This window comes from Clupea harengus, chromosome 10, assembly GCF_900700415.2.
Source record: "Clupea harengus chromosome 10, Ch_v2.0.2, whole genome shotgun sequence".
Classification (NCBI taxonomy): Eukaryota; Metazoa; Chordata; class Actinopteri; order Clupeiformes; family Clupeidae; genus Clupea; species Clupea harengus.
The window spans coordinates 472,461-495,572 of NC_045161.1; the positions used below are offsets into that span (position 1 = coordinate 472,461).

Below are 23,112 nucleotides of genomic sequence, written 5' to 3' on the forward strand. Positions count from 1 at the left end.
ACACTAGAGCGTTTGATCTGGACCCGAGTCCAATAGATTAGTTAGTTTGGTTCGTTTTGCTGGTGTGAAAGCGGTTTTACGAATCCGAAATTTTCTAAAGCCCCATTCATTCTCTCATAGGGATTTTCTTTTCAAAATTGGAACTTGCAAAAATGCTAATCTGCCACATACAAAATGACGATGGTCACTCCCACACTATAGGGAGGGAAAGTCAAGAAATAGGCCCCTAGGGGTTTCGTTCCTATCGGAGAGCAGATCTCATAGACCTAAATTTGCCAAATAATACTACAAAGCCACAGTGAAGTTATCAACAACAAATATTTTTCAGTGTTTGTACAGTAATAGCCTATTAATTGTGAACTTGTCAAGCAATATTTTGCCTTTTTTCAAAAATTTGAAATCGCTCCTTTTGTTTCATAAACGGACTGCGACTCAAGTGACGTGCCCTGCTCACCTGAGGATATGCCTTGTCCTTCATGTTAGCCCTGACACCCATAGTGTATATGTCTCTGCTGACACCACCTGTCATCTCTCGCTGTGAGTAGTGGCACAGCTCCACATGCCCTGACCCATAATGGTTATCACCACGCGATATACATTTTCTTTGCAAATGGGAATTCTACTGGGGCTGTACATCAGGGTGCAATAGTTTAAGTATTTATTTAATTATTAGTTATAGCCTAGCTTTTGTTATGAATAATATTCTAAGCTCATATGTAGATCCTACAAAATACACAGTAGGTGGCAGTAATGCTCAGATAGATTTGGATACCAAGAAGAACAAGAACAACAACAAGCAGAAGAAGAAGACGACGACGAAGAAGAAGAAGAAAAAGAAGAAGCGCTAGTCTGGCGATTGAGTGAAGACAACAGTGTAGTTATAATTTAGAGACCGATGAACCTTATACGTATTGTCATAGTGAAGAGCTTGTTGGACCATCATATACTGTAGGGTAAGTTGCTTTCATGAGCATCGTGCTTTCTCTCCATAGAATGTAGGAGACTGGTTGGACAAGCAACGTTAACGGTGTAAGTCAACTAACGTTAACTGTTACAAATAATTGACTTGCGAGATTGAAGTATTTGTCCAGAGACAAAAATGTCGACCCTTAAGGTATGCGGGAGTTTGAAATGAATGCCATAGTTACTAATTGAATTTGGATCTCTATTTCGTCATACGACAGCTGATCAGAAATGGCAGCTAACTTTAAGTTAGCTAGCTAGCTAGCTAAATAGTTTTGTGCTAGCAAAGTTAGACGCTTCAAGACTGCAAGCGAGAAATCAGAAAACTGGTTGTGAAAACCAATGCGCTTTATTTTAGTGACTGTTGGTAAGCATGTCAGCTAACTAGCTAGCATCTACAGACTGGAAGCGTTATAAGTTATAACAGCTGTTAACGTTAAGTTGTAAGGATATCTGGTACCATGTTGTAACGCTATTGAACGTTACTTAAAGACAGCTAACGCTGCTGTGCTAGCTAGCATTAAGATGAAGATATTAATTTATGGCCAACGTTACATGGCACCGGTGAAGTCTTGCGTAATAACTTGTTATTTGTAAAGCTAGTGGTATGTCGTATTCCTTGGATCTTGTGAAATTTGTAGCAGTACTTGTTGGAGGTAGGTGTGTCAGAACTGGTGATGCTTACTTTTTAGCTGGTTGCAGATGTGCACAGCTGCAGATTCGTCACTCCTAGAAATCTACTACAAAATTAAATCTGACGCTTCTTTTTGTACTGTAAACGCAAATGTTTTTTGTCAGTCAGACAGTCTGTAGCCAATGCCTGTGAACTGCAGCATGAATGATGGCTGCAAAAAATATATAAATACAATTGACTGGAAATAGTTACTGCGGGGTTCGAAACCAGTCATTCTTTGAAAAGGTGTGGACTGGCAGAACGACGTCTACCAGAGCCACGGTGCAGCTGTGTAGAAATTCAAATTGATTATTTGTTTGTATTGTGTTTCCAAGAAACGGCTACACCCATGTTAACTTGTGTAGCCTAACAGGTTAACACTATCAAGTGACAGTAGGCTGTATCCATAAATGCCAAGCTTGTGTAAAGCCAAGTGTGGTTTTGTCCTAATTTTCTTCTATTTAAATTTTTTTTGTCAGCTTTTTATTTATTCCATGCCTATTCCATGCCTTTGTGGACTGTTTGACTCTTTGAATAGCAGCCAACCTAAAGGACAACAATAGCTTAAGCCTACCTAAACTTTAACCAACTTGAATCATTTGTAATCATCATATTGTACCTCTGACTGCATATCGTGCATTATGACATGGACTCCATACTACCTAAAACACTGCTTAAACATAAATGACGTAGGCTAGGTTTATACCGTATGTGTACAGCTTTGTGCTCATTGTGAGGATTGGAGCCTATAGTAGCCTTAGTAGTCAGAAGAGAAGTCAGCTGATGTAGGTAGGCTGGAGCTATTACTTTACATAGGGTTGGCTGCAATAGCCTACTAGTCAAACAGACCACAAAGGTACATAGAATTGCAAATATCATAACTTATACAATTACGTGAATGCACTTCGAAAGAAAGGTTTGACTCTCCTACAACTTGTTGGCTGAGCAATTCATATAATCTAACAAGTTGCATGGCTGTGATATCTAACACCAATCACCCACACACTCTGCTGTGGGGAATTACGTGACCGACTAGTTTTTAAATGAGAGTAGGCTGATATAACAATAATACTAATATAATGGTAGGGGAAACACTGGGCTAGTCTGTCAGTGTTTTGCTCTCACTGTGGGCAGATGTGGCAAGACAGACAACAGCTTTATTGTGAGCACCAAAACATTTGATGTTTGACATTGATGCTATCAAGGACTACAAGGCCTTTTGTTTTTTGAATTATGTCAAAAGATTCGTTATTTTGAGATTAGTGCTTCCTCTACTGTCACTTAAATGCCAGCGTCAGCACTTCTATTTCTCTGGAGTTAGCGAGTTTCGATAGTAACGCTAAAGTAAAGCTCTTTCCTGTTACTTCAGTATCAGAACCATTCTACTGGTCTCTCGCTGAAGGGTCTTTCATTAGACATGTAGAGTGGTTGCCTGTTTACAATGTTGTTACAATGTTACGTTTAAGTCACACTAGGACAAAGATTACAAATCACAAACATGCATAACTGATGGATTTTTTACCTATGTTGCCAAACATAGCCTAGGCCTACTGTCTATGTCACCTGCTGTAAAACTGTGAACTGTACTTCTGTTGTCTTGTTGCACTCCCGTCGGAAGATAGATGAAAATGACAGCAATATTATAAGCGGGAACCAGTGTAATTTCATATCACATCGTAACCTGCCAATCTAAATAACCCTTTGAATATTATGAGTAAACCTTTATTTGTAACAGCGTCGGGCTAATTGCCCTCTGCCCCAGTCTGTGTGGGGCTCTAAAGGCGGCAGGCCTCGGCATTCTTGAGGTATTGTGTTACTGCCTGACTATTTACCTCTTCACTGAAACTTCCATTTTGTGTTCTCTTCAGAAACCACCATGGCTCAGGTGGAGAAGAAAGTGGGTCTCTTGAGGCGGACATCTTCTTCCAAGAGGCCGCTGAAGGAGAAGGTGGTTCTCATGTACGATGATATCTTTGCGGTAAGAACAGTGGTTTTAATGTACGATGATATCTTTGCGGTAAGAACAAAACTGAGGGAGAAGGTGGTTCTCATGTACGATGATATCTTTGCGGTAAGAACAAAACTGTAAATGTTTCATATCTCGTTTGCAAAAACCTCTGTTCTATCAGCACTCACAAATGTTGTGATGAGGAGAATAGAACGAAAGTCGTGTACATTTCAGTGTCAGAGTGAGGTATCAGTTCCTGATGCACATGAGGCCTATTCATATGATCAGGGAATGGCAAATAGGTGATCGCTATTGGGTCATGACGTGGCAACAACCTGTGAGGGACAGAGAGCCACAATGACAATCTAGGGCCATTACCTATTATACAGATGGGCCATAAGGTCACAGGGGTGTTCTAGGGCCATTACCTATTATACAGATGGGCCATAAGGTCACAGGGGTGTTTACACTTATCTCATCAATATTCAGTGTGCAGGGACACTGGTTTTGGAGAGGAAAAGGTTATTCTGAAGTTACTAATATTTATTAGTGAAACCACACACACTTTCTGAATGCTAAAAACACATACAGCTCTGGAAAAAATTGAGACCACTTCAAAATGATCAGTTTCTCTGGTTTTACAATGTATTTCTATGTGTTTGAGTAATATGACATTTTTAGTTTTATTTTATAAACTACTGACAACATTTTCCCCAAATTTTAGATACAAATATTAAATAACAATATTTGTATCTAAAATTTGGGAAAAATGTTGTCAGTAGTTTATAAAATAAAACAAAAAATGTCATATTACTCAAACACATACAAATACATTGTTTATTTGCAGAAAATGACAACTGTTCATATTCATATTCAGTTCATATTCATTTTCAAACAACACAATACTAATGTTTTAACTTAGGAAGAGTTCAGAAATCAATATTTGGTGGAATAACCTTGCAATCACAGCTTTCATATTTCTTGGCATGCTCTCCACCAGTCTTTCAATTTGCCATTGGGTGACTTTATGCCACTCTTGACGCAAAAATTCAAGCAGCTCGGCTTTGTTTGATGGCTTGTGACCATCCATATTCCTCACATTCCAGTTTTTCAATGGGATTCAGGTCTGGAGATTGGGCTGGCCATGACAGGGTCCTGATGTGGCGGTCCTTCATCCACACCTTCACTGACCTGGCTGTGTGGCATGGAGCATTGTGTGTGTGTGTGTGTGTGGAACATTGTCAAAACAGAAGGAAGCAAGTTTTCTCCCAGGACAACTTTGTAATTGGCTTGATTCATGCGTCCTTCACAAAGACAAATCTGCCTGATTCCAGCCTTGCTTAAGCACCCCCAGATCATCACAGATCCACCAAATTTCACACTAGGTGCGAGACACTGTGGCTTGTAGGCCTCTCCAGGTCTCCGTCGAACCAGGTGTTGGGCAAAGCTGAAAATTGGACTCATCAGAGAAGATGACCTTACTCCAGTCCTACATGGTCTTTAGCAAACCTCAGCCTGGCTCTTATTTGCTTCTCGTTGATGAAGGGCTTTTTTCTAGTTTGCACGACTCCAGTCCTGCCCCTAGGAGCCTGTGTCTAACCGTCCTCGCCGTGCACTTCACCCCAGCGGCCGTTTGCCATTCTTTTTGGAGGTCACTTGATGTCATCCTACAGTTGTTGAGTGACATTCGAACGAGTGGAGAGTGGTTTTCGTCCTCTGCCGGTCTGTAGCTTTGTTGTGTCTAATCTCTGCTGCTCGACCTTGTTCTTATGAACCGCCGTCTTTGACATTTTAAGGATGGAAGCAACCTGACGCTCACTGTATCCCTCTGCCAGTACATCCAGAATTGAACCCTTCTTTTCCTCACTCAAAACCTTTCTTTTGAACTCTTTTGGCATGGTCAATAGACACCTTTTTTGATTCCAATTACTTTTGAGGTACTACTAGCACTGTTTCTGCCATCCAGCTGGTCCTATTGCAAGAGGATAGTGATGGCCACAGCACTGGTTTTTATACTTTTCTTCATTAAATAAGATTTGGTTCAGGTGATCACCTAATCAGTACCTCATTAAGTAGAATCAGGTGTGCCTGTGTTGGAATTCAACAGACACTGGAATGGAATGGCTGCCATACACGTAGAGATGCTGATTTAAGAACGATTTGGAGTGGTCTCTTAATTTTTTCCAGAGCTGTATGTTTACAAGGTTTAGAGTTCAAAAGTCTTGGCCTGAAATCTTTACAATGTGTTTTTGTACAAAGTTTGAGCACCTCTGAAAGTAGGTTTTTGTAAGGGTATGTTTACATTTGATTTAAATAAAAATGATTTGACTACATTCCTTTTACTCTCACTTTGTTATTGCTGAGGTCTTCTAGAATATAATCATGTATGGCCCTTTTGCGTCAATGTTTTTAGTTAGGTGAAATATACAAAAATGTCAAGGCATGTCAGACTAAGAGTCTAACAGACCTTGAACTCCCAAGGGTTAAAAACACATTGTTTGTGTTGCACCTTACGTGAAAATCCTTTTGATCCTTTTCCCACCTTTAGAGGGATGATCCTGCCGTCACCAATCCTCGCTTCTGGGATGAACTCTTCCTGATGAAGGTATGGATGTTTTAACAGTGTTTCATTCTATGGTTAGGTTTCAATGCTGTGCCTGTTCACCATCCATTTCCTTTTGATATTCTTTTTGTTTTTCATTATAAAGAACTTAGAAACTTTGTTCAAACTTCAATCACTTCAGTCACACTTTATAGGTCTAGTAAGTGAAACTTATTTAATGTTTCTACGCTGTATAGTTTTTAAGATATTGAAGAAAAAACAGTAGAATTTCCCCCATAGACTTACATGGAACCATTGTGACAAAATCTGGCTTGCACCTGTGTTTCCCGGTCACATGTGCCAATTGGAACGTCCTAAATGATAAAACTCGATTGCATCTGTTATAAAAACTTGATGTGGATGGTGGAGTGTTTTTGCTGAAATTCATGCTCTAAATAAACAAACGTTTATTTACAAAGGTCTGGAGTTAACTTGCACCGTTATAATGTGACTGAAGTTGGCTGACAAACCATCTTAGCATCACTAGCTAACAGTTAGCTAATTAGACACTAAATATATATTCTATGTACTAACTTTTTGAGCTATATTTGACCACAAAGTTAATGCACTCACTTGAGACACAGAAAATTCAGTTCAGTTTCCAATAGCAATTGAGTGCATTGAGATTGAGTCCCTTCTTTACTGGACAACTTTGGCTGTTTCCATTGGTGATCGTTGACATTACAAGAGACAGCTATATTCTGAGCTGTTATGCGGCAGGAAATACATAGAGGAAAACTGTACTCATTTTACTTTTAGCTGGCTAGCTATTAACAACAGACCTCCACTTACTTATATTGTTGAGTTGCAGAGGTAACACGTAAAATTGCGAACATTCATAAAATTTAGTACATAGAATATATATTTAGTGTCTAATCATTTTAATGACGGGTCAGAAGCATATGAATATAAGTCAATACGTTTTCAATTCATTACATTTCTAGAAATGTTCCAGCCGTCGCTGGCCACTCTGATGTCGAGAGTCCCCAGTGTGCTCAGAGGAAGAGTGTCAGCACAGTCAGGATTAAGTGAGAGTCTCTTATGCAGCCAGAACATTAGCTTGCCCGTGACTTCTTTGAGAGAGATCATGCAGATCATTGTGAGGAGAAAGAGGACAGAAGGGGGTTAAGAGAGAACCTATACAAAGAAATGAATGTTTTTTTTAGGGGGCACCACAGGTTTGCATCTTCATAAAATTGGTAGTCTAGGGCAGAGGTCACTAATAAGCGAACCGCGGTCCGTGTCCGGACCCAGACGCCATCCTATCCGGACCCGGACCTAGACCTATAACCGATAAATTGCTGAGAATTCTTAAACTTTGACGGAGCGTTTCTAGAACAATTGCATTCGTTGTAAATAATCTCACGTGATGCTACTCAGCCAATCAAATCTGTGCATGCTGATAAGCATTGCGACTCGAGTCAGTGAGTGAGATAAACACTCACTGGAGAGACGAGACGAGAGACAGTAGTCGGAGAAGTAATTGAGAGAGAAAAGTAATTTCACATGGCACGCTCTAAAAAGAGAAAAGTAGACAGCGAAAACAGAGCTTTTAATCAAGAAGGGACAGACTATTATATGGTCATTCTTCCCACGGGCAGTTCAAAACCAGTATGTCTCATGTGTTCCGAGACTCTTAAAAGCGGCAATGTGAAGCGCCACTACGAGACGAAGCACAAATCTTTCGTGCAAACATACCCACTCGAATCCGAACCGAGGGCACAAAAAATTAACGATCTAAGAGCCCAATATGATCGATCCACCAGAATCCTAACACATTCATTCACTGCCCAACAACGTGCTAACCAATGTTCCCTTTTAGTTGGATTTTGGGTCAACATTAAAAAGGGTTGTCAAGGAGTGCATGAAGGTAGCTGAAACCTTACCCTAGGGAAAACAAAGAGTTTTGTGAAAAAATCAAGCAAATACCTGTATCAGCATCATCACCCACAAAGAAAACTGAAATATTAACCCAGGATGTGCTAGCACAGCTGGATGAAGCAATTCATAAGGCACGTGTATGCTTAGCTGTAGGTGAGTCCACTGATGTGTGTGAGAATGCTCAGCTGTTAGTTTATGTAGGGTTCTTCAACAAGCAGAAGAAAGAGTTCTGTGAAGACTTGTTAGGTGTTACACCCCTTCAGACCAGCACAAGAGGAGAGGACATCTACCTGGCCATAAAGGAGATGTTAACAAAGAGGGGAATAGAGCCAAAACAAGTGGTTTCAATAACCACAGAAAGAGCCCCTGAATTGTACTTTCTTTATTTTATTTGACAGTCAGTTGTTGACTACATACAGGCGTTGATACATACTAGGCTACTTTAAAGTAACAATATGTAACAATTTTATTTTAATTATGCCACTACAATTACTTTTAATATGGAGAATGGCCTCTCCGCTATTGCCATCGGGGGTCTGTAGGGAAAATACTGCGGTATGTAAGATTTCTGGAGCCGCCCGGTCCTTTGTGTCTGAGCATGCGCAACTAGGATCGGGTAGTGACAGTCACTATCGGAATAGCTTTTACTCGTTGGCGAGAGCTAAAAGACACATTTGGATACAAGTTCGATTCAGAGCTAGCCATCTTTTCTTGACTGTGTTAGCAAAGTTGTTGACTCACTAGTTTGTCATTTCGAGGAAAGCAAATTTCAACAGGTTTCGCCGCTAGGGGGAGCTACAAGCCAAAAACTACTTATTGCTGCTTTAATATACAGTATATGGCACTGAATCATAACGCAAGTTAGACATTATGATGTTCCGGACCTCTCCTTGATGAAATGTTCTCTACCTGGACCTCTTTGAATTTTAATTGAATACCCCTGGCCTAGGATAATGGAATACACATGTACACTAGAAATTTTTACTATGTTTTAATTCATTTTGTGTAAAAAGGTAGTGTTAGGCCGCTTGGTAAAAAGAGTTTTCAAAGTTTTTCAAAACTAACTAAGCTACTGAGCACCCTTCTTGCCCTGTGTGTGCAGGTTAACCTGGAGTACTTGGAGGCAAAACTAGAGTCGCTCGACGGTGACGAAGTGTTGAAGATTAAAGAAAACATCAACAGCCTGTTTCACCACTGTATCCAGGCCCTGGGGGAGGAGCATCAGATCAGAGTGGTTAATGCATTGCAGGTGAGTCGACTGACCTTTGGCATCAGAATTCAACTTTCTCAGCGTTCATTGTCAAAGGCAAAGTCAAATTAATTTTTTTAAAGCACATTTAAAAACAACTCACGTTGACCAAAGTGCTGTGTTAATTGTCAATAATGCTTCTGGTGAAGTCAGTGTCCTTTTAGCACTTGACCATGTGTATGCAAGTCAACACACTGCACTTTCAAAGCGCCTCTCCTTCCCCCCCCCCACCGTTTGTCTCTGTTTGTCCTCTGTCTTATGTGTTCCTCTGTAGACCCTCTGTGCTTTGTTCAGAGGAGTGCACCAGAAGAATAAGTCAGCTACTGGCTTTGATATCATCAACATGCTGATGGGGTTTGACAAGGCAGAGCTGCGCATGAAGGTATGAACACGCTTCAGTATATTGGGATTCAAAAACATGGCTGTTCAGATCGTAAGTCAGAACATTGTAATAATATATTGAATTATATTTGCTATTTTTTTTATACTATGTTATGTATTCAAAAATGACATGATTTAACATGATCTTCCAACTACCAAAACAGCCGCAGGTACACACTCCTATTTATGTGGTGTGGTTTTCAGTGTTGATATCCATGGGTCCACCCTGTGTTTCTAATAGTAGTGTGACTTGTCTTCAGTGGTGATATCCACCCTGTGTTTCTAATAGTAGTGTGACTTGTCTTCAGTGGGGATATCCATAGGTCCACCCTGTGTTTCTAATAGTAGTGTGACTTGTCTTCAGTGGTGATATCCACCCTGTGTTTCTAATAGTAGTGTGACTTGTCTTCAGTGTTGATATCCACCCTGTGTTTCTAATAGTAGTGTGACTTGTCTTCAGTGGTGATATCCACCCTGTGTTTCTAATAGTAGTGTGACTTGTCTTCAGTGGTGATATCCACCCTGTGTTTCTAATAGTAGTGTGACTTGTCTTCAGTGGTGATATCCACCCTGTGTTTCTAATAGTAGTGTGACTTGTCTTCAGTGGTGATATCCACCCTGTGTTTCTAATAGTAGTGTGACTTGTTTTCAGTGGTGATATCCATGGGTACACCCTGTGTTTCTAATAGTAGTGTTACTTGTCTTCAGTGTTGATATCCACCCTGTGTTTCTAATAGTAGTGTTACTTGTCTTCAGTGGTGATATCCACCCTGTGTTTCTAATAGTAGTGTGACTTGTTTTCAGTGGTGATATCCATGGGTACACCCTGTGTTTCTAATAGTAGTGTGACTTGTCTTCAGTGTTGATATCCACCCTGTGTTTCTAATAGTAGTGTTACTTGTCTTCAGTGGTGATATCCACCCTGTGTTTCTAATAGTAGTGTGACTTGTCTTCAGTGTTGATATCCACCCTGTGTTTCTAATAGTAGTGTGACTTGTCTTCAGTGTTGATATCCACCCTGTGTTTCTAATAGTAGTGTGACTTGTCTTCAGTGTTGATATCCACCCTGTGTTTCTAATAGTAGTGTGACTTGTCTTCAGTGTTGATATCCACCCTGTGTTTCTAATAGTAGTGTGACTTGTCTTCAGTGTTGATATCCACCCTGTGTTTCTAATAGTAGTGTGACTTGTCTTCAGTGGTGATATCCACCCTGTGTTTCTAATAGTAGTGTGACTTGTCTTCAGTGGGGATATCCACCCTGTGTTTCTACATACAGTAGTGTGACTTGTCTTTGAGAAGAGAAAGGGAGGACAGAACCACAATATACACTCAGTGGCCAATTTATAAGGAACACTGAGCTAAAAGTAGTGCAGTCTAGTACACCAGCCCTGAAGAAAACCTTTGCTTTATGAGGGTTACAATATGCAGTATTAGTTTAATCGAACTCTTGATCAAACATGATCATTTAAGATAATTAACATAATGTGCCATGGAAACGCAGCAGTGATGGAGGCAGGACATAGGCCTTCTGTCATCCCACCTGCTTTAACTTCCATTTCAATCAAGGCTCTCCTCATAAGGTCTGAAAAACTAACACGAAAACTAAACTAAAATTAGTCAATTCCTCCAAATAAAAATGAACATAAAACTCGTGAAACTGATTAGAACTAAATCGAAATCATAAACCAAACTGAAGACTAAAAAACAATATAAACTAATGAAGACTATTCTAACTCTGTGAAGTATGTAGAAGTATGCAAGTATATATATTTATGGTAAATTTTGCAAAACTGGTCTGACTGTTTCGTGCCCCATACAATATATCCAAATGGCCTGATTCTAGGTGAGGTTTGAAGGGTTAAAACGGGTATACAGACACACTGAATTAAATAGACTGGATGGATGGATTGACTGTATGGTGCTGCTTGACTGTATGGTGCCCATCAAGCCAATCCAACATATGAAAGGTGCTTTAAGGAAATGGGGTGAAATATGAAAGGTGCTTTAAGGAACATGGGGTGAAATATGAAAGGTGCTTTAAGGAACATGGGGTGAAATCTCTGCTTCTTACCTCAACAAAATGAGGAGAATGTCAAAGGTCTGCAAAGCTGTAACTGTCGCAAATGGAAGATTATTGCATGAAAGCTAATTTGGTTTTGAAATAATCTAACCTAGTTAATGTCTTTCCTACATTTTCTATTCAATTGTCAGCTTTGATGGCTAGAAATTAGTTTTCATGGAAAATGTGACCATATTCCTAGTCAATCCAAACTTTTGAATGGTAGTGTATGTCGTTGGGTCATTCCTTATGCTAGAAAGTTAGACAAGCGTGTTGTTCCTTTCATTCCCAAAGAGCTTGCACTGTGTCATGGCTCTGAACCCTGCGGTTGTGTGCAGGACCTGATGGAGAGTCTCGACAGCCTGCTGTGTGGAGACAGCTCTGAGAGCTTGAAGAGCTTGTGCCTGAAGCTGCTTTTGTGTCTGGTGACGGTAAGTACAATTTTAGCCCAGCAGTTGTTTTAACTGCCCTGTGGTGTTGATACTACATATGTATTTAGGATCCTGTCTTCAGGCTGTGAGGTGATCTGGATAAGATGCTTTTATTACTATAATTACTACTAATATACACATCAGATGATTTAATTACTATAATTACTACTATACACATCAGATGATTTTATTACTATAATTACTATAACTACTACTACTACTACTAATATACACATCAGATGATTTAATTACTACTTCTACTACTATACACATCAGATGGTTTTTATGTTGACCCAGATAATACACAAACATTTCACTCTTTTCAATCTATTTGGTCATTGGCCAGAGTATTAGTGTGTAGAGCTGGTCTGAGTCACTGTATTTTGATCACATTGGTTTTGTTTTCTCCAGGTGACGGATAACATCAGCCAGAACACGATACTTGAATATGTGATGATCAACAGCATCTTTGAAGCAATCCTACAGGTATGACTCCTTGCCATTAGGTGGCTTATGGGACTATTCTTTTCATTGAAGTTAATTCACAGATTGGCTCAAATATGAATTGTTTTTTCGATTTGGTTTTGTTCTGTTAAAAAACTGTTGTCCAAATGCCTGTTAAGCTACAGCCTGAATCTGAATACATGCACTCTGCAAGCATTATGATGCTGTTGGGCCAAACTTGGTTTGACTTCCCTTCTAGTGTTATCTGGAGTGATCTATTGCCAAAGCAATGTGTCTTCCAACACACCCCTCCTGCTCACTCACCACATTCTCCTTCTTCCTTAACAGATTCTCTCTGAAGTGTCGAGCAGATCGCAGCATGGCTACGATGCCGTTGTCTTGTTGGCACTGCTGGTCAACTATAGAAAGTATGAGGTGAGGTCAAAGTACACGCCACCAGGACATCAATATAAAATAGGCCTTGTGTGTACATGCCATTGGCCCCTACACGCCACATAGGCCTAGAGGAGGATGATGATGATGATGATGATGATGATCCATGCCACACTAGATAATGTGGCCTACATTACAAACAGTGATGCTCTGAAGGATAATTGTTGATGTATGCCAAATATAATATCTAATGTGCACACCAAGATTACAGTACCGTTGTGCTGGATAAGGGTGAGCGTGTTGGACAGGTGAGGTTTTTCTCTGCTCTCAGTGACATCATATGAACAGAATGAGTGCACAGGAGATCTGCAACAGTCACGCTATAAGAGAGACAAAATGTGCTTAGTAAACATCAATTTGATTAACAGATAAAGAGATACATTTAGGTAAACCATTAACGGTAGGTAATATGGCCACTTTATTACCATGACTACACCTAGATTCATTTGTGATCATAAACACCCACGAATCAATAAAGAGGTGACCATAACTCAGCGATCTGGCCATTCAACCTCTGTATTGAAATGCATGTTCAGATGAGGGACATATTCACTGGGTGTGTTCTGCACTCCCCCATTGTGCACCTGGCCCCCTACCACATGCACCGTAGTGTGAGGCCCCACGCCCTGTGACAGGGAGACACAAACCCTAACCCACGCCCTGTGACCCTAACCCACGCCCTGTGACCCTAACCCTAACCCGCGCCCTGTGACCCTAACCCTAACCCACGCCCTGTGACCCTAACCCTAACCCGCGCCCTGTGACCCTAACCCACGCCCTGTGACCCTAACCCTAACCCACGCCCTGTGACCCTAACCCTAACCCGCGCCCTGTGACCCTAACCCTAACCCGCGCCCTGTGACCCTAACCCTAACCCGCGCCCTGTGACCCTAACCCTAACCCGCGCCCTGTGACAGGGGACACAACGGATTTATGTTTCTTTTGATTTTACCGCGTTCGCTTAATATGCATGATTTGTGATGCTTGAAAATGAAAGAAATTTGGCACTCACGTCAGACTTGTGTAAGTTCTGAAGTGATTTAGTGCTTGGGCCTGGCTGTGGTCAAGGACCTGCCATAGTGCCCCTAAACGAGGCAATGGTCAGACTGAAGTTGCTTGGATATGCACAAGATTTGGTATTGTCATGGCTCTCATCATTACAAATTGTTGCTCTTTCGAATTCCGTCAGACTTAATTGGATTCCCCTGAAATCTGGCTGTATAAACTCCATACTTGATACATTGCAAAGGGCTAGGGGATATCTCAAACAAGGATGTAATGGCAGGCAATTGATTTGCATGAGACACACCACTACCCCAGAAGCAAGGGTCTTCATGGTCAGGACACAGTTGTTTGGCATGAATATGATGGTCATCATGGGTTTGAGTTACTCTGCCCAACCATTTGTTATGAACTCTTTCAAACTCATGGGTTTGAGTTACTCTGCCCAACAATTTGTTATGAACTCTTTCAAACTCATGGGAGTTTAGAGTTCATGGGATTTCCTTGAAATGTGGTTTGTCTAAACAGATATGATGATGACGTGCAAAGGAATAGTGGATACCTTAAATGAGGACGCAATGGTGGGATGTTGACTTTCATGAGACACTACACCAAAACAGGAAGTAGGCAGAAACGACTGTAAATTAGGAGGGATGGTTTGCCTGTGTTCATTATACACGTGTTGGTAGGTGATGATTTCAGGAGATATTGACATGGTCAACTGGAAGGCTTGAATTCAATCTAAATTCAGTAATCCAAGTTCTTAGAAAACAAGCATGAGTTGAAAACACGTTCAGTATTTTTAGTTATCCTACAGTTTGCAATAAATCACGAAAAACCAATAATTATATATTATAATTATTTGTATAATGTGTTACATTTTGTTAAAATTATTTGGCATACAATAAGCACTTTTAATTTTAAACATTTGACATTTTAATATTAATTTATGTTTTTTTTTTTTTGTATTTACAGTCTGTGAATCCCTACATCGTGAAGTTATCTATTGTGGATGATGAGCCTACGTTAGAAGTAAGACTTTTCTCTTCTTTCCATTTGAAATGAGCACAAGACCACAAGGATATATTTAGTATGATTTTGTCTCCTTCTAATATTAAGTTAATCTTTTAATTATATGATGTTATCTTATGCTTGGGATATGAAAGTATGGTGTTAAGTACTCAGGATGCTAGTTTGCCCAGCGTGTAAAGTCATCAACAGCAAGGTTGCCACTGTGCTGGAAGCCATTTAGGAGCAGGGACCACAAGTGTAAGTGTTTGCTGTCTGAGTGGGAGAAGAAAGAAACAGATTGCTGATGTGGAGGATGTGGCTACATCTTTGGAGGACGGGATAGCATTATTGAGAAACAAGTGTGCATCATGCTAGAACACATCGAGGATCTCCACAAACAAGGTTGTTAGCCTTCGCCCCCCTTTAATTCAATTCAATTACATTTGATTTGATTTATATAGCGCCAATAACAATTGAAATTGTTTCTAGGCACTTTACAGAGCCCAGAGCCTGATCCCCCCTAGGGCAAGCCTTAAGGCCACGGGGGCAGGGCCAGGGAAAAACTCCCTTTTAACAGGAAGACACCTTGAGCAGAACGTCCGCTCAGAGGTAGTGACCAACTTAGACCTCTATGCAAACATTCTGATTCTGAGAGCGTGGCTGTGGACAGAGGAGAGGTGATGGGTCTAGACTCAACTGGAATGGAACTGGAAAGTATCTTGGTGTCCTCGGTCTGTGAGAAAGCTGTGTGTGCGGTGTCGGATGTGTGTGCGGTGTCGGATGTGTGTGCGGTGTCGGACGTGTGTGCGGATGGACCCCTGTATGGACCCTGAGTCAACTGGACCCACAGCATCGAGTGTCTCACCTGGTCATCGTATGTTTCTTGTGTTTTGCCAGGGAATGGGCATGGTGGTCCATCAGGCGTTGACGGAGTACAATAGGTAAAAAAAAAAATAGAATCTAGGAAACTTATTTTTATCTTTTGCTCCTTACGGATTGTTTAGGAATGATTGTGTGTATTCTGTTGTAGGCAGTACAAAGACAAAGAGGAGGAACATCAAGGAGGTTTCCTCTCTGCACTTTCTAGTATGGTATGAACCTTTGTTCAAATGCATTTCTTTTTTAATCTTAATGACTGACTGAAACATATCAGAGTTTAATATCCTTTCTCTCCATCACAGGTCGGCAGCATGTTTGTAGCAGACGCAGATGAGAAGCTATCAGTCCAGTAAGCTCACATATATTAGGCACTACTTCATCTTAACACCTTCCACAGGCTTATCAGGCCCTTGAGACTAATTATTACTTAAAATGTGTAATAGTTTCAATAATATTCCAGGTGTTTATTAACTTTTATGTCTGAGACCAAACAATTATATATGAACATATAAGCATATAAGGTTCTTGGCATCTTAAGTTGCAGTGAAGGAAAACCCAGTTTTTTAGGTGTATTCAGTCAAAATACACATGGCCAAAGCAAAAAAGAAATGATCTGATGCGCCAGAGCCAGGAATGGTAAATGGTAAATGGACTGCATTTCTATATTTATATATCAACTGATAGAGCACTCAAAGCGCTTTTACAGACGGATGCCTCAGACATCTACCCTTTCATATGGGCTAAATTGAAGACACCACAAGGTTTATAGATAAAACATCTTAACCATCTACTGAATCATCTTAACCATCTACTGAAACTAAAAGATGCTTCATTAGCAAAAAAAGGTGCTGAAATGAATTTGTTATACTCTAGATTGGCCAGAGTAAGGGAACTTCATGATGCCAAAGACTAAGAAAATGACAAAAATGCATCATCATTTAAAGCACTCCAATAAAATGCGAAGGGGGACAATTCAGGCACAAGCCCAACATGATAAACAGGATGCCACCATGGCTGAACTGCAGGAAAAGCTCAGAGAAAAAGATGAAGCTATTTGCCAGCTGCAGTATGGAAATCTGCCTGCAGGATACCGTAGACGACCGGCCGCCTGACTCGAAATGAAAGAAGGAGGAGAAGCAGTATCCCACTGAAAAGACAGTGCTTGTTTATGAAGCAATAGTAAATATTAATTAGAAATATTAATATGAATTTCTTAAAGGACAAACCTTTTGATGCGGCAGGCCCAGAGGTGCTCTTCGACTGGACTTTGAGTTCAGCTGCTTGGTCTTTTAAGGAAATGGCTCCCCGGGCCTTAGATGACGCCATTTTCGAAGGACGCCGGCTATGGTATCAGTCACACTAAGGGTTTAGTCATCGCAAAGGAGGTTCTTGCCAGGCTATGAAATCAGTCACACTGAGGGTTTAGTCATCGCAAAGGAGGTTCTTGCCAAGTTAAAAGCATTTCAACAGGACCCTCAACAAATGCTTTCTGCGACATGTTTTGTGCTGAGCTGCCCAGAAGTCAAGATCTTGAAGCCCTTCTGGTTGAACCTGTGGACAGAGAGCTCTTTCTGTCAATGATGGAAGCATGTATAAAGGTAATCCATTATATCCTCACAAGGCAGCACCAGAGATACTTTAGCATGGATATAAATGCTCAGCTGAGGAAGGAGACCGAATCCATAATGTTGCTAAACAGCAAGTGATGGGCATGTTCTCTGCTCTAAAGGACCCCAAATGCCACCCTGGGCTTCATCTCAACAACATACTGGATTCCCTGGATGGATTGACATCGGAATAAAAGGAAAAAGTGAATGTTGCCATAACCAATGCAAAGTGAAAGAGGCACAGGAGAAGAAGTGTGCTGAAATTCAAGAGGAAGTAATGAAGAGACTGTCAAGGAGCGTGACAGAAAGAGACTAGAGACAAAACCCAAGAAGCCAAACTTTGATTCTAGCATTGAATTTCCAGAGATTGATGAAGACTAGGCTTAGTGTTGATGACATTTTAGGTGGCAAGGTGCTGAACAGAAGGATATGCCACATCTGGTTTGACAATGAGGCAAAAACAGAAACCTTGTACGATGGACAAACTGATAAATATATGAGGCAAAAAGGATTTACATTTGTAATTGGTTGTTATTGGAGGATGATTCCACGGACTATAACATCTCAAAATACCAACTTGCAGCTGATTTGATACAGACGGATTTGACTCTCTAAATTTGATTAAATCATGCACGACTTGGGTGCAATGTAAATAACATATTTCGAATAAAAAAAATAAACAAGTTTATGTATAAAATGTAAACATGGCTCAACACACTGCTGTGCTGCCTGACTGTGAGCGGTTTCTGTGTCCAGCCATGGCGTCTCTTTCCTCTGTGTCCAGCCATGGCGTCTCTTTCCTCTGTGTCCAGCCATGGCGTCTCTTTCCTCTGTGTCCAGCCATGGCGTCTGCTCTTTCCTCTGTGTCCAGCCATGGCGTCTGCTCTTTCCTCTGTGTCCAGCCATGGCGTCTGCTCTTTCCTCTGTGTCCAGCCATGGCGTCTGCTCTTTCCTCTGTGTCCAGCCATGGCGTCTGCTCTTTCCTCTGTGTCCAGCCATGGCGTCTGCTCTTTCCTCTGTGTCCAGCCATGGCGTCTGCTCTTTCCTCTGTGTCCAGCCATGGCGTCTGCTCTTTCCTCTGTGTCCAGCCATGGCGTCTGCTCTTTCCTCTGTGTCCAGCCATGGCGTCTGCTCTTTCCTCTGTGTCCAGCCATGGCGTCTCTTTCCTCTGTGTCCAGCCATGGCGTCTCTTTCCTCTGTGTCCAGCCATGGCGTCTGCTCTTTCCTCTGTGTCCAGCCATGGCGTCTGCTCTTTCCTCTGTGTCCAGCCATGGCGTCTCTTTCCTCTGTGTCCAGCCATGGCGTCTCTTTCCTCTGTGTCCAGCCATGGCGTCTCTTTCCTCTGTGTCCAGCCATGGCGTCTCTTTCCTCTGTGTCCAGCCATGGCGTCTCTTTCCTCTGGGGTCAGGGCTTGCCCATGCAGGGCTTTGTCTGAAATGGCATACATGGCTGAAAGGACCTGTAGCGAAACAGCAAAGAAGGGCAACAGCAAAGAACATGGATGAACATTTGGTGTAGGCCTATATTGAGATGATGTAGCTGATAGGTGTATGATTGCACTTGAGGCCTGTATTGGCTCCATTGCGCCATTTGTAAATAACTTGTGTGATGATCTCAAGTTAAAGTGTGTTTCACTGGCAGTTTCTAGGCTATAGCTTCTAATCACAATAAGTGAAATAAAAACCTTTCATTGTGCTTAAATGTTTAATTCTTGAATTATCTCCTTCTCATTTAATTTGCTGATTTGTTGATCTAAGTGAAGTTTCATCTGATTTGCAGAACTAACGAAGCCATACTCTTGGCCCTGTATGAGGCAGTACACCTGAACAGGAACTTCATCACAGTTCTGGCTCAAGTAAGTTCAACAATGTTGACCATTTGAACTCAACACATGGTCTTGACCATTTGAACTCAACACATGGTCTTGACCATTTGAACTTAACACATGGTCTTGACAATTTGTTAGCCATTCTTGTTCAGACTGCCTTAAGTGATTTCTTTCATTCTATACAGTATGTGACACTAGATGATGTATGTTCCTGTTGTGTGTAACACAGAGTCACCCAGAGATGGACATGGCTGCCACATCTATAGACCCTGTTCCAACTACTCCCACAACTCCACTGGGTACAACACCACCTATGCTGGACTGTGAGTTTCTACTCTCATGTTTCATTTTAATTCATTACAATCATCATGTCAGAGCTCAAGTCACCTGCACCTTTGCTTCACTGCCCTTCTGCTCTGAAAATGTCAAATTCCGAGTTTGAATCCTGACAGGCATGGCCTTCTGAACAGTCAGTAAGATTTGTTACTTTTGGGAACGATACGTTTTTCCTCAAATGTCAGCACTTGCCCAAGTTGTTGCTCCTTATCCCACTGTGGCTTACAGTCACAAATACCTGAATTCATAAGTTTTCAGTTAAGCGTTGAGTGTCCTCGAGTTCTGTGGTTGCTCGGACCCTGTTGTTGCCGCTTGTGGCTATATTATATCATTGTTGTTGTTTTGTGTTCGTAGATAGCTGATATAGATAGCCTGACAAACGAAAATGAATGTTTTTATTACAAATTAAACATTTGATACAATACAATGTCCGTGTTTCTACTTTCGGGCTAAATCTATCAAGTTGTTCTGCTTACCAATGTGAAACAATTCCCAATTCCTGTCAATTCCCACTTTGTTTAATGAGTGGAGGAAGCGATCACATTTTATGACTTGCATTAATCAATAAAATATACAATAAGAGAAACCTCTGTTATTGGTTTATATGTATTTGTTTTGGTTAAAACACAAATGTCCTGCAGTATTACCGGACATGACCAGCAAGCTTTTGCATTTATCTGTTTTTTCCTAAATTATACTTGGCAAAAAACGGTAATTACTCGCTCTGGTGCATGGTGTTATTAATTTTGCCTAGTTAGATATTCCATTTGTTGAAGTTTGACCTTAAGTTTCCCTCTTTATCTTCAAAGTGATGAACTCGTCAGAGCTGCCCCTTGACCCAAACCTGCAGACCAGTAACCTTCTCATTACCTTCCTCAAGTACTCATCGATTGTCATGCAGGACACCAAAGGTGACTTTAATCATCTACATATTTTGTGCTCTTAACACATTTCTCCTCTGCTGTATTGTCTGTGTAAACTCTCCACCTGTACTTCACAGATGAATACAGACTTAATAGTGCTCGGCTCTGTCTCATTATCCTGACTTGTACTTCACAGATGAACACAGACTTAATAGTGCTCGGCTGTGTCTCATTATCCTGACTTGTATTGCTGAGGTAAGTCTCACCCTCATATTTCTGTTGCATTTCCAAAGCTGTTTGCAAAAGCAGGCTAGCACACTATCAGTGCCACATGTGCTGTTGTTGGTACTTCAAATGCTTTTTATCTAGTTGTCTTGCTAGTTTTAGGCCAGAATTCCTTACTTCTGCTTTTAAGTGCTATATGTATGAATACAAACAGAATGTGAAGTAATAGCAGCCGCGCTCCGTTGCAAATCTATCCACATTAACACAAGCATGGTGATTCACAAGGTACTTCTGGTCTGCATACAGTATTCTCTGTAGCTCCTCACAAATTGAGGACAATTCTCTACTATGAGCTGGAGGCCAGACGAATGCGTGGCAATCATGCAAAAACAGCAGACCACAGAAATAAACTTGCTGCAATAGAGTTTCCAGCTCGTTTAATCCTCTTTGGAGCAGACTCTTGGTGCCCCTCTTAGTGTTTTCATGTTCAAGGGGCATTCCCAGGGCATTGGTCAGCAAAAACATCCCTGCCAATGTTATCTATGAAAGAATTTGACGTAAGCTGCTCATTGGTGTCATCCCTGTCTCACAGAGATTTGTATGTTTTCCAGATGCCCAAAGTCATCGACCTGTCCTGTCTCAGGCTAGCATCCAAATAAATAAATTAATAAATAAATATCACGGCAATAACTCTTGGAAGTTTGCAACCTTGAAAATCTTACTCCACTAGCGTGTAATAAATGACACTGTCCATTAAGCATGTTGCCATCTAAATAGTTATTAGGTTACACATACTCAACATTCAAACGCTTAGAAAACAATGCATATGGGCTGAAACCACAATCAGTATTTAAGCGAAAAAAAAATAATTTTGTTATTCTTTGCTTATGTTAGCATTCATCTCTGATGTCACAATAAATAAAACTATATTTGTCATATTTGTGTAAAATTATTGTGATATTTGTGATATCACTCTACCATATCAGTCTACATGCTTCTTTGGCTTCTGCGTTGTCTTGCGATTCCATATCCTTCAGCTTGTCAACAAATACTCGTGTACACTGTCCATTAGAGGGTCTCGAAGTGCGATATGTATATACAACAGTGCTATAAAAGTGAGCTACACTGCAACTTTAACTATCCCGGAATGGGGCTTTTACCTCAGCGTATATAAACCGCATTACAGTATTTCATATCATTTCATAAAACAAACCTGTGTATTAACCACAGTTGTGATCACTTTGAACCAAAGACTGCCTTTTATTGGTGAGCGAATTTTGAGAGATTAAACATTGTGTTTCCTGGTTGCTGTGGTTATCTAATTGCTGTGCTAGCTAACTAGCTAAGGAAACTTTTAAATATCCTTAAACAGTTTAAATGGAAGATTTCCATTTGCATGAAATGATAGCTAGTTATCTGGCTGATGTCATAGTCTCCTCGATTTAACCTATAAATTATAATAGGAAAAGGTAGAAACCCTCAGGGTACATTCATATTAACGAGTCCAAATTCACAAGGTCGTATTCAAACATATTAACATGAATTCATAACACGCTAGCAGCTAACAACTGTTAAGATGGTTGCCTAAGCTAGAGATAGCTTGGATAGTTCATAGCCAGGTGAACTGGCATGAAACCTCGCACCTCTATGTGAAAGAGGGAGAGTGAGAGAGAGAGACTCAGAGAGAAAGTTATAGTGCGTGTTACTAACTACCTGGCAGGGGAAATGCATTCCCTTGTATAGGGCGCACCCTAGTATTAACCGCAGGGCAGCAAGCATTTTGCTCAATCAATGTATAAACCACGGTTAATAGTCAGGAAATTATGGCAAGTACATATACGTACGTGTATTTGGCAACCGAGCTCTGCTCGTTTACAGTGTCTCCAGTCGTGTATGCCAGTTGGGGCAGGTTGGCACAAGCGCACACTCGGAAGTTAATGGCTAATCATTTTGCACTGAAATATTACATGTCAATCTAATGAATATGTAGTAATAAGTAATATGAAGCCCAAGATTAAGGTCTTTCATTTGCGTCAACATTTTCACCATTGTGATGTATCGTTTGTTGTCATTGTAAGAAAAGTGTGCCAACATACCCTCCCTGATCCAACTCAGCATGGTCATTCATAGGCTATTGTGCCTATTTCTCACAGGATCAGTATGCTGATGCGTTTCTCCATGATGACAACATGAATTTCAGAGTGAATCTCCATCGAATGGTAAGGGAATTGCCTATTTCTGTATTGATTGTCTATTTCTGTATTGATTGTCTATTTC

General features: G+C 40.8%; 1 protein-coding gene across 3 annotated transcripts in view; it reads left to right on the forward strand.

The window, feature by feature from the left end:
• The first annotated feature begins 616 nt into the window (after nucleotides 1-616).
• The window catches only part of armh3 (armadillo like helical domain containing 3), a 39,229-nt gene continuing 16,733 nt past the window's right edge, over nucleotides 617-23,112 (forward strand). The window contains exons 1-17 of one of the 3 annotated variants that reach the window (XM_031574915.2): nucleotides 617-953; nucleotides 3,505-3,614; nucleotides 6,133-6,189; nucleotides 9,170-9,316; nucleotides 9,591-9,698; nucleotides 12,095-12,187; nucleotides 12,599-12,673; nucleotides 12,980-13,066; nucleotides 15,062-15,118; nucleotides 15,995-16,038; nucleotides 16,128-16,188; nucleotides 16,279-16,325; nucleotides 19,363-19,438; nucleotides 19,641-19,734; nucleotides 20,557-20,658; nucleotides 20,807-20,865; nucleotides 22,989-23,054. In XM_031574915.2, the coding sequence (XP_031430775.1) occupies nucleotides 3,513-3,614; nucleotides 6,133-6,189; nucleotides 9,170-9,316; nucleotides 9,591-9,698; nucleotides 12,095-12,187; nucleotides 12,599-12,673; nucleotides 12,980-13,066; nucleotides 15,062-15,118; nucleotides 15,995-16,038; nucleotides 16,128-16,188; nucleotides 16,279-16,325; nucleotides 19,363-19,438; nucleotides 19,641-19,734; nucleotides 20,557-20,658; nucleotides 20,807-20,865; nucleotides 22,989-23,054 (1,275 nt within the window). In that variant the 5' untranslated portion in view covers nucleotides 617-953; nucleotides 3,505-3,512. Of the gene's footprint in view, nucleotides 954-3,504; nucleotides 3,615-3,675; nucleotides 3,708-6,132; nucleotides 6,190-9,169; nucleotides 9,317-9,590; nucleotides 9,699-12,094; nucleotides 12,188-12,598; nucleotides 12,674-12,979; nucleotides 13,067-15,061; nucleotides 15,119-15,994; nucleotides 16,039-16,127; nucleotides 16,189-16,278; nucleotides 16,326-19,362; nucleotides 19,439-19,640; nucleotides 19,735-20,556; nucleotides 20,659-20,806; nucleotides 20,866-22,988; nucleotides 23,055-23,112 lie in introns of those variants that run through there. The other 2 variants (XM_042708812.1, XM_031574916.1) reach the window with 2 other exon arrangements.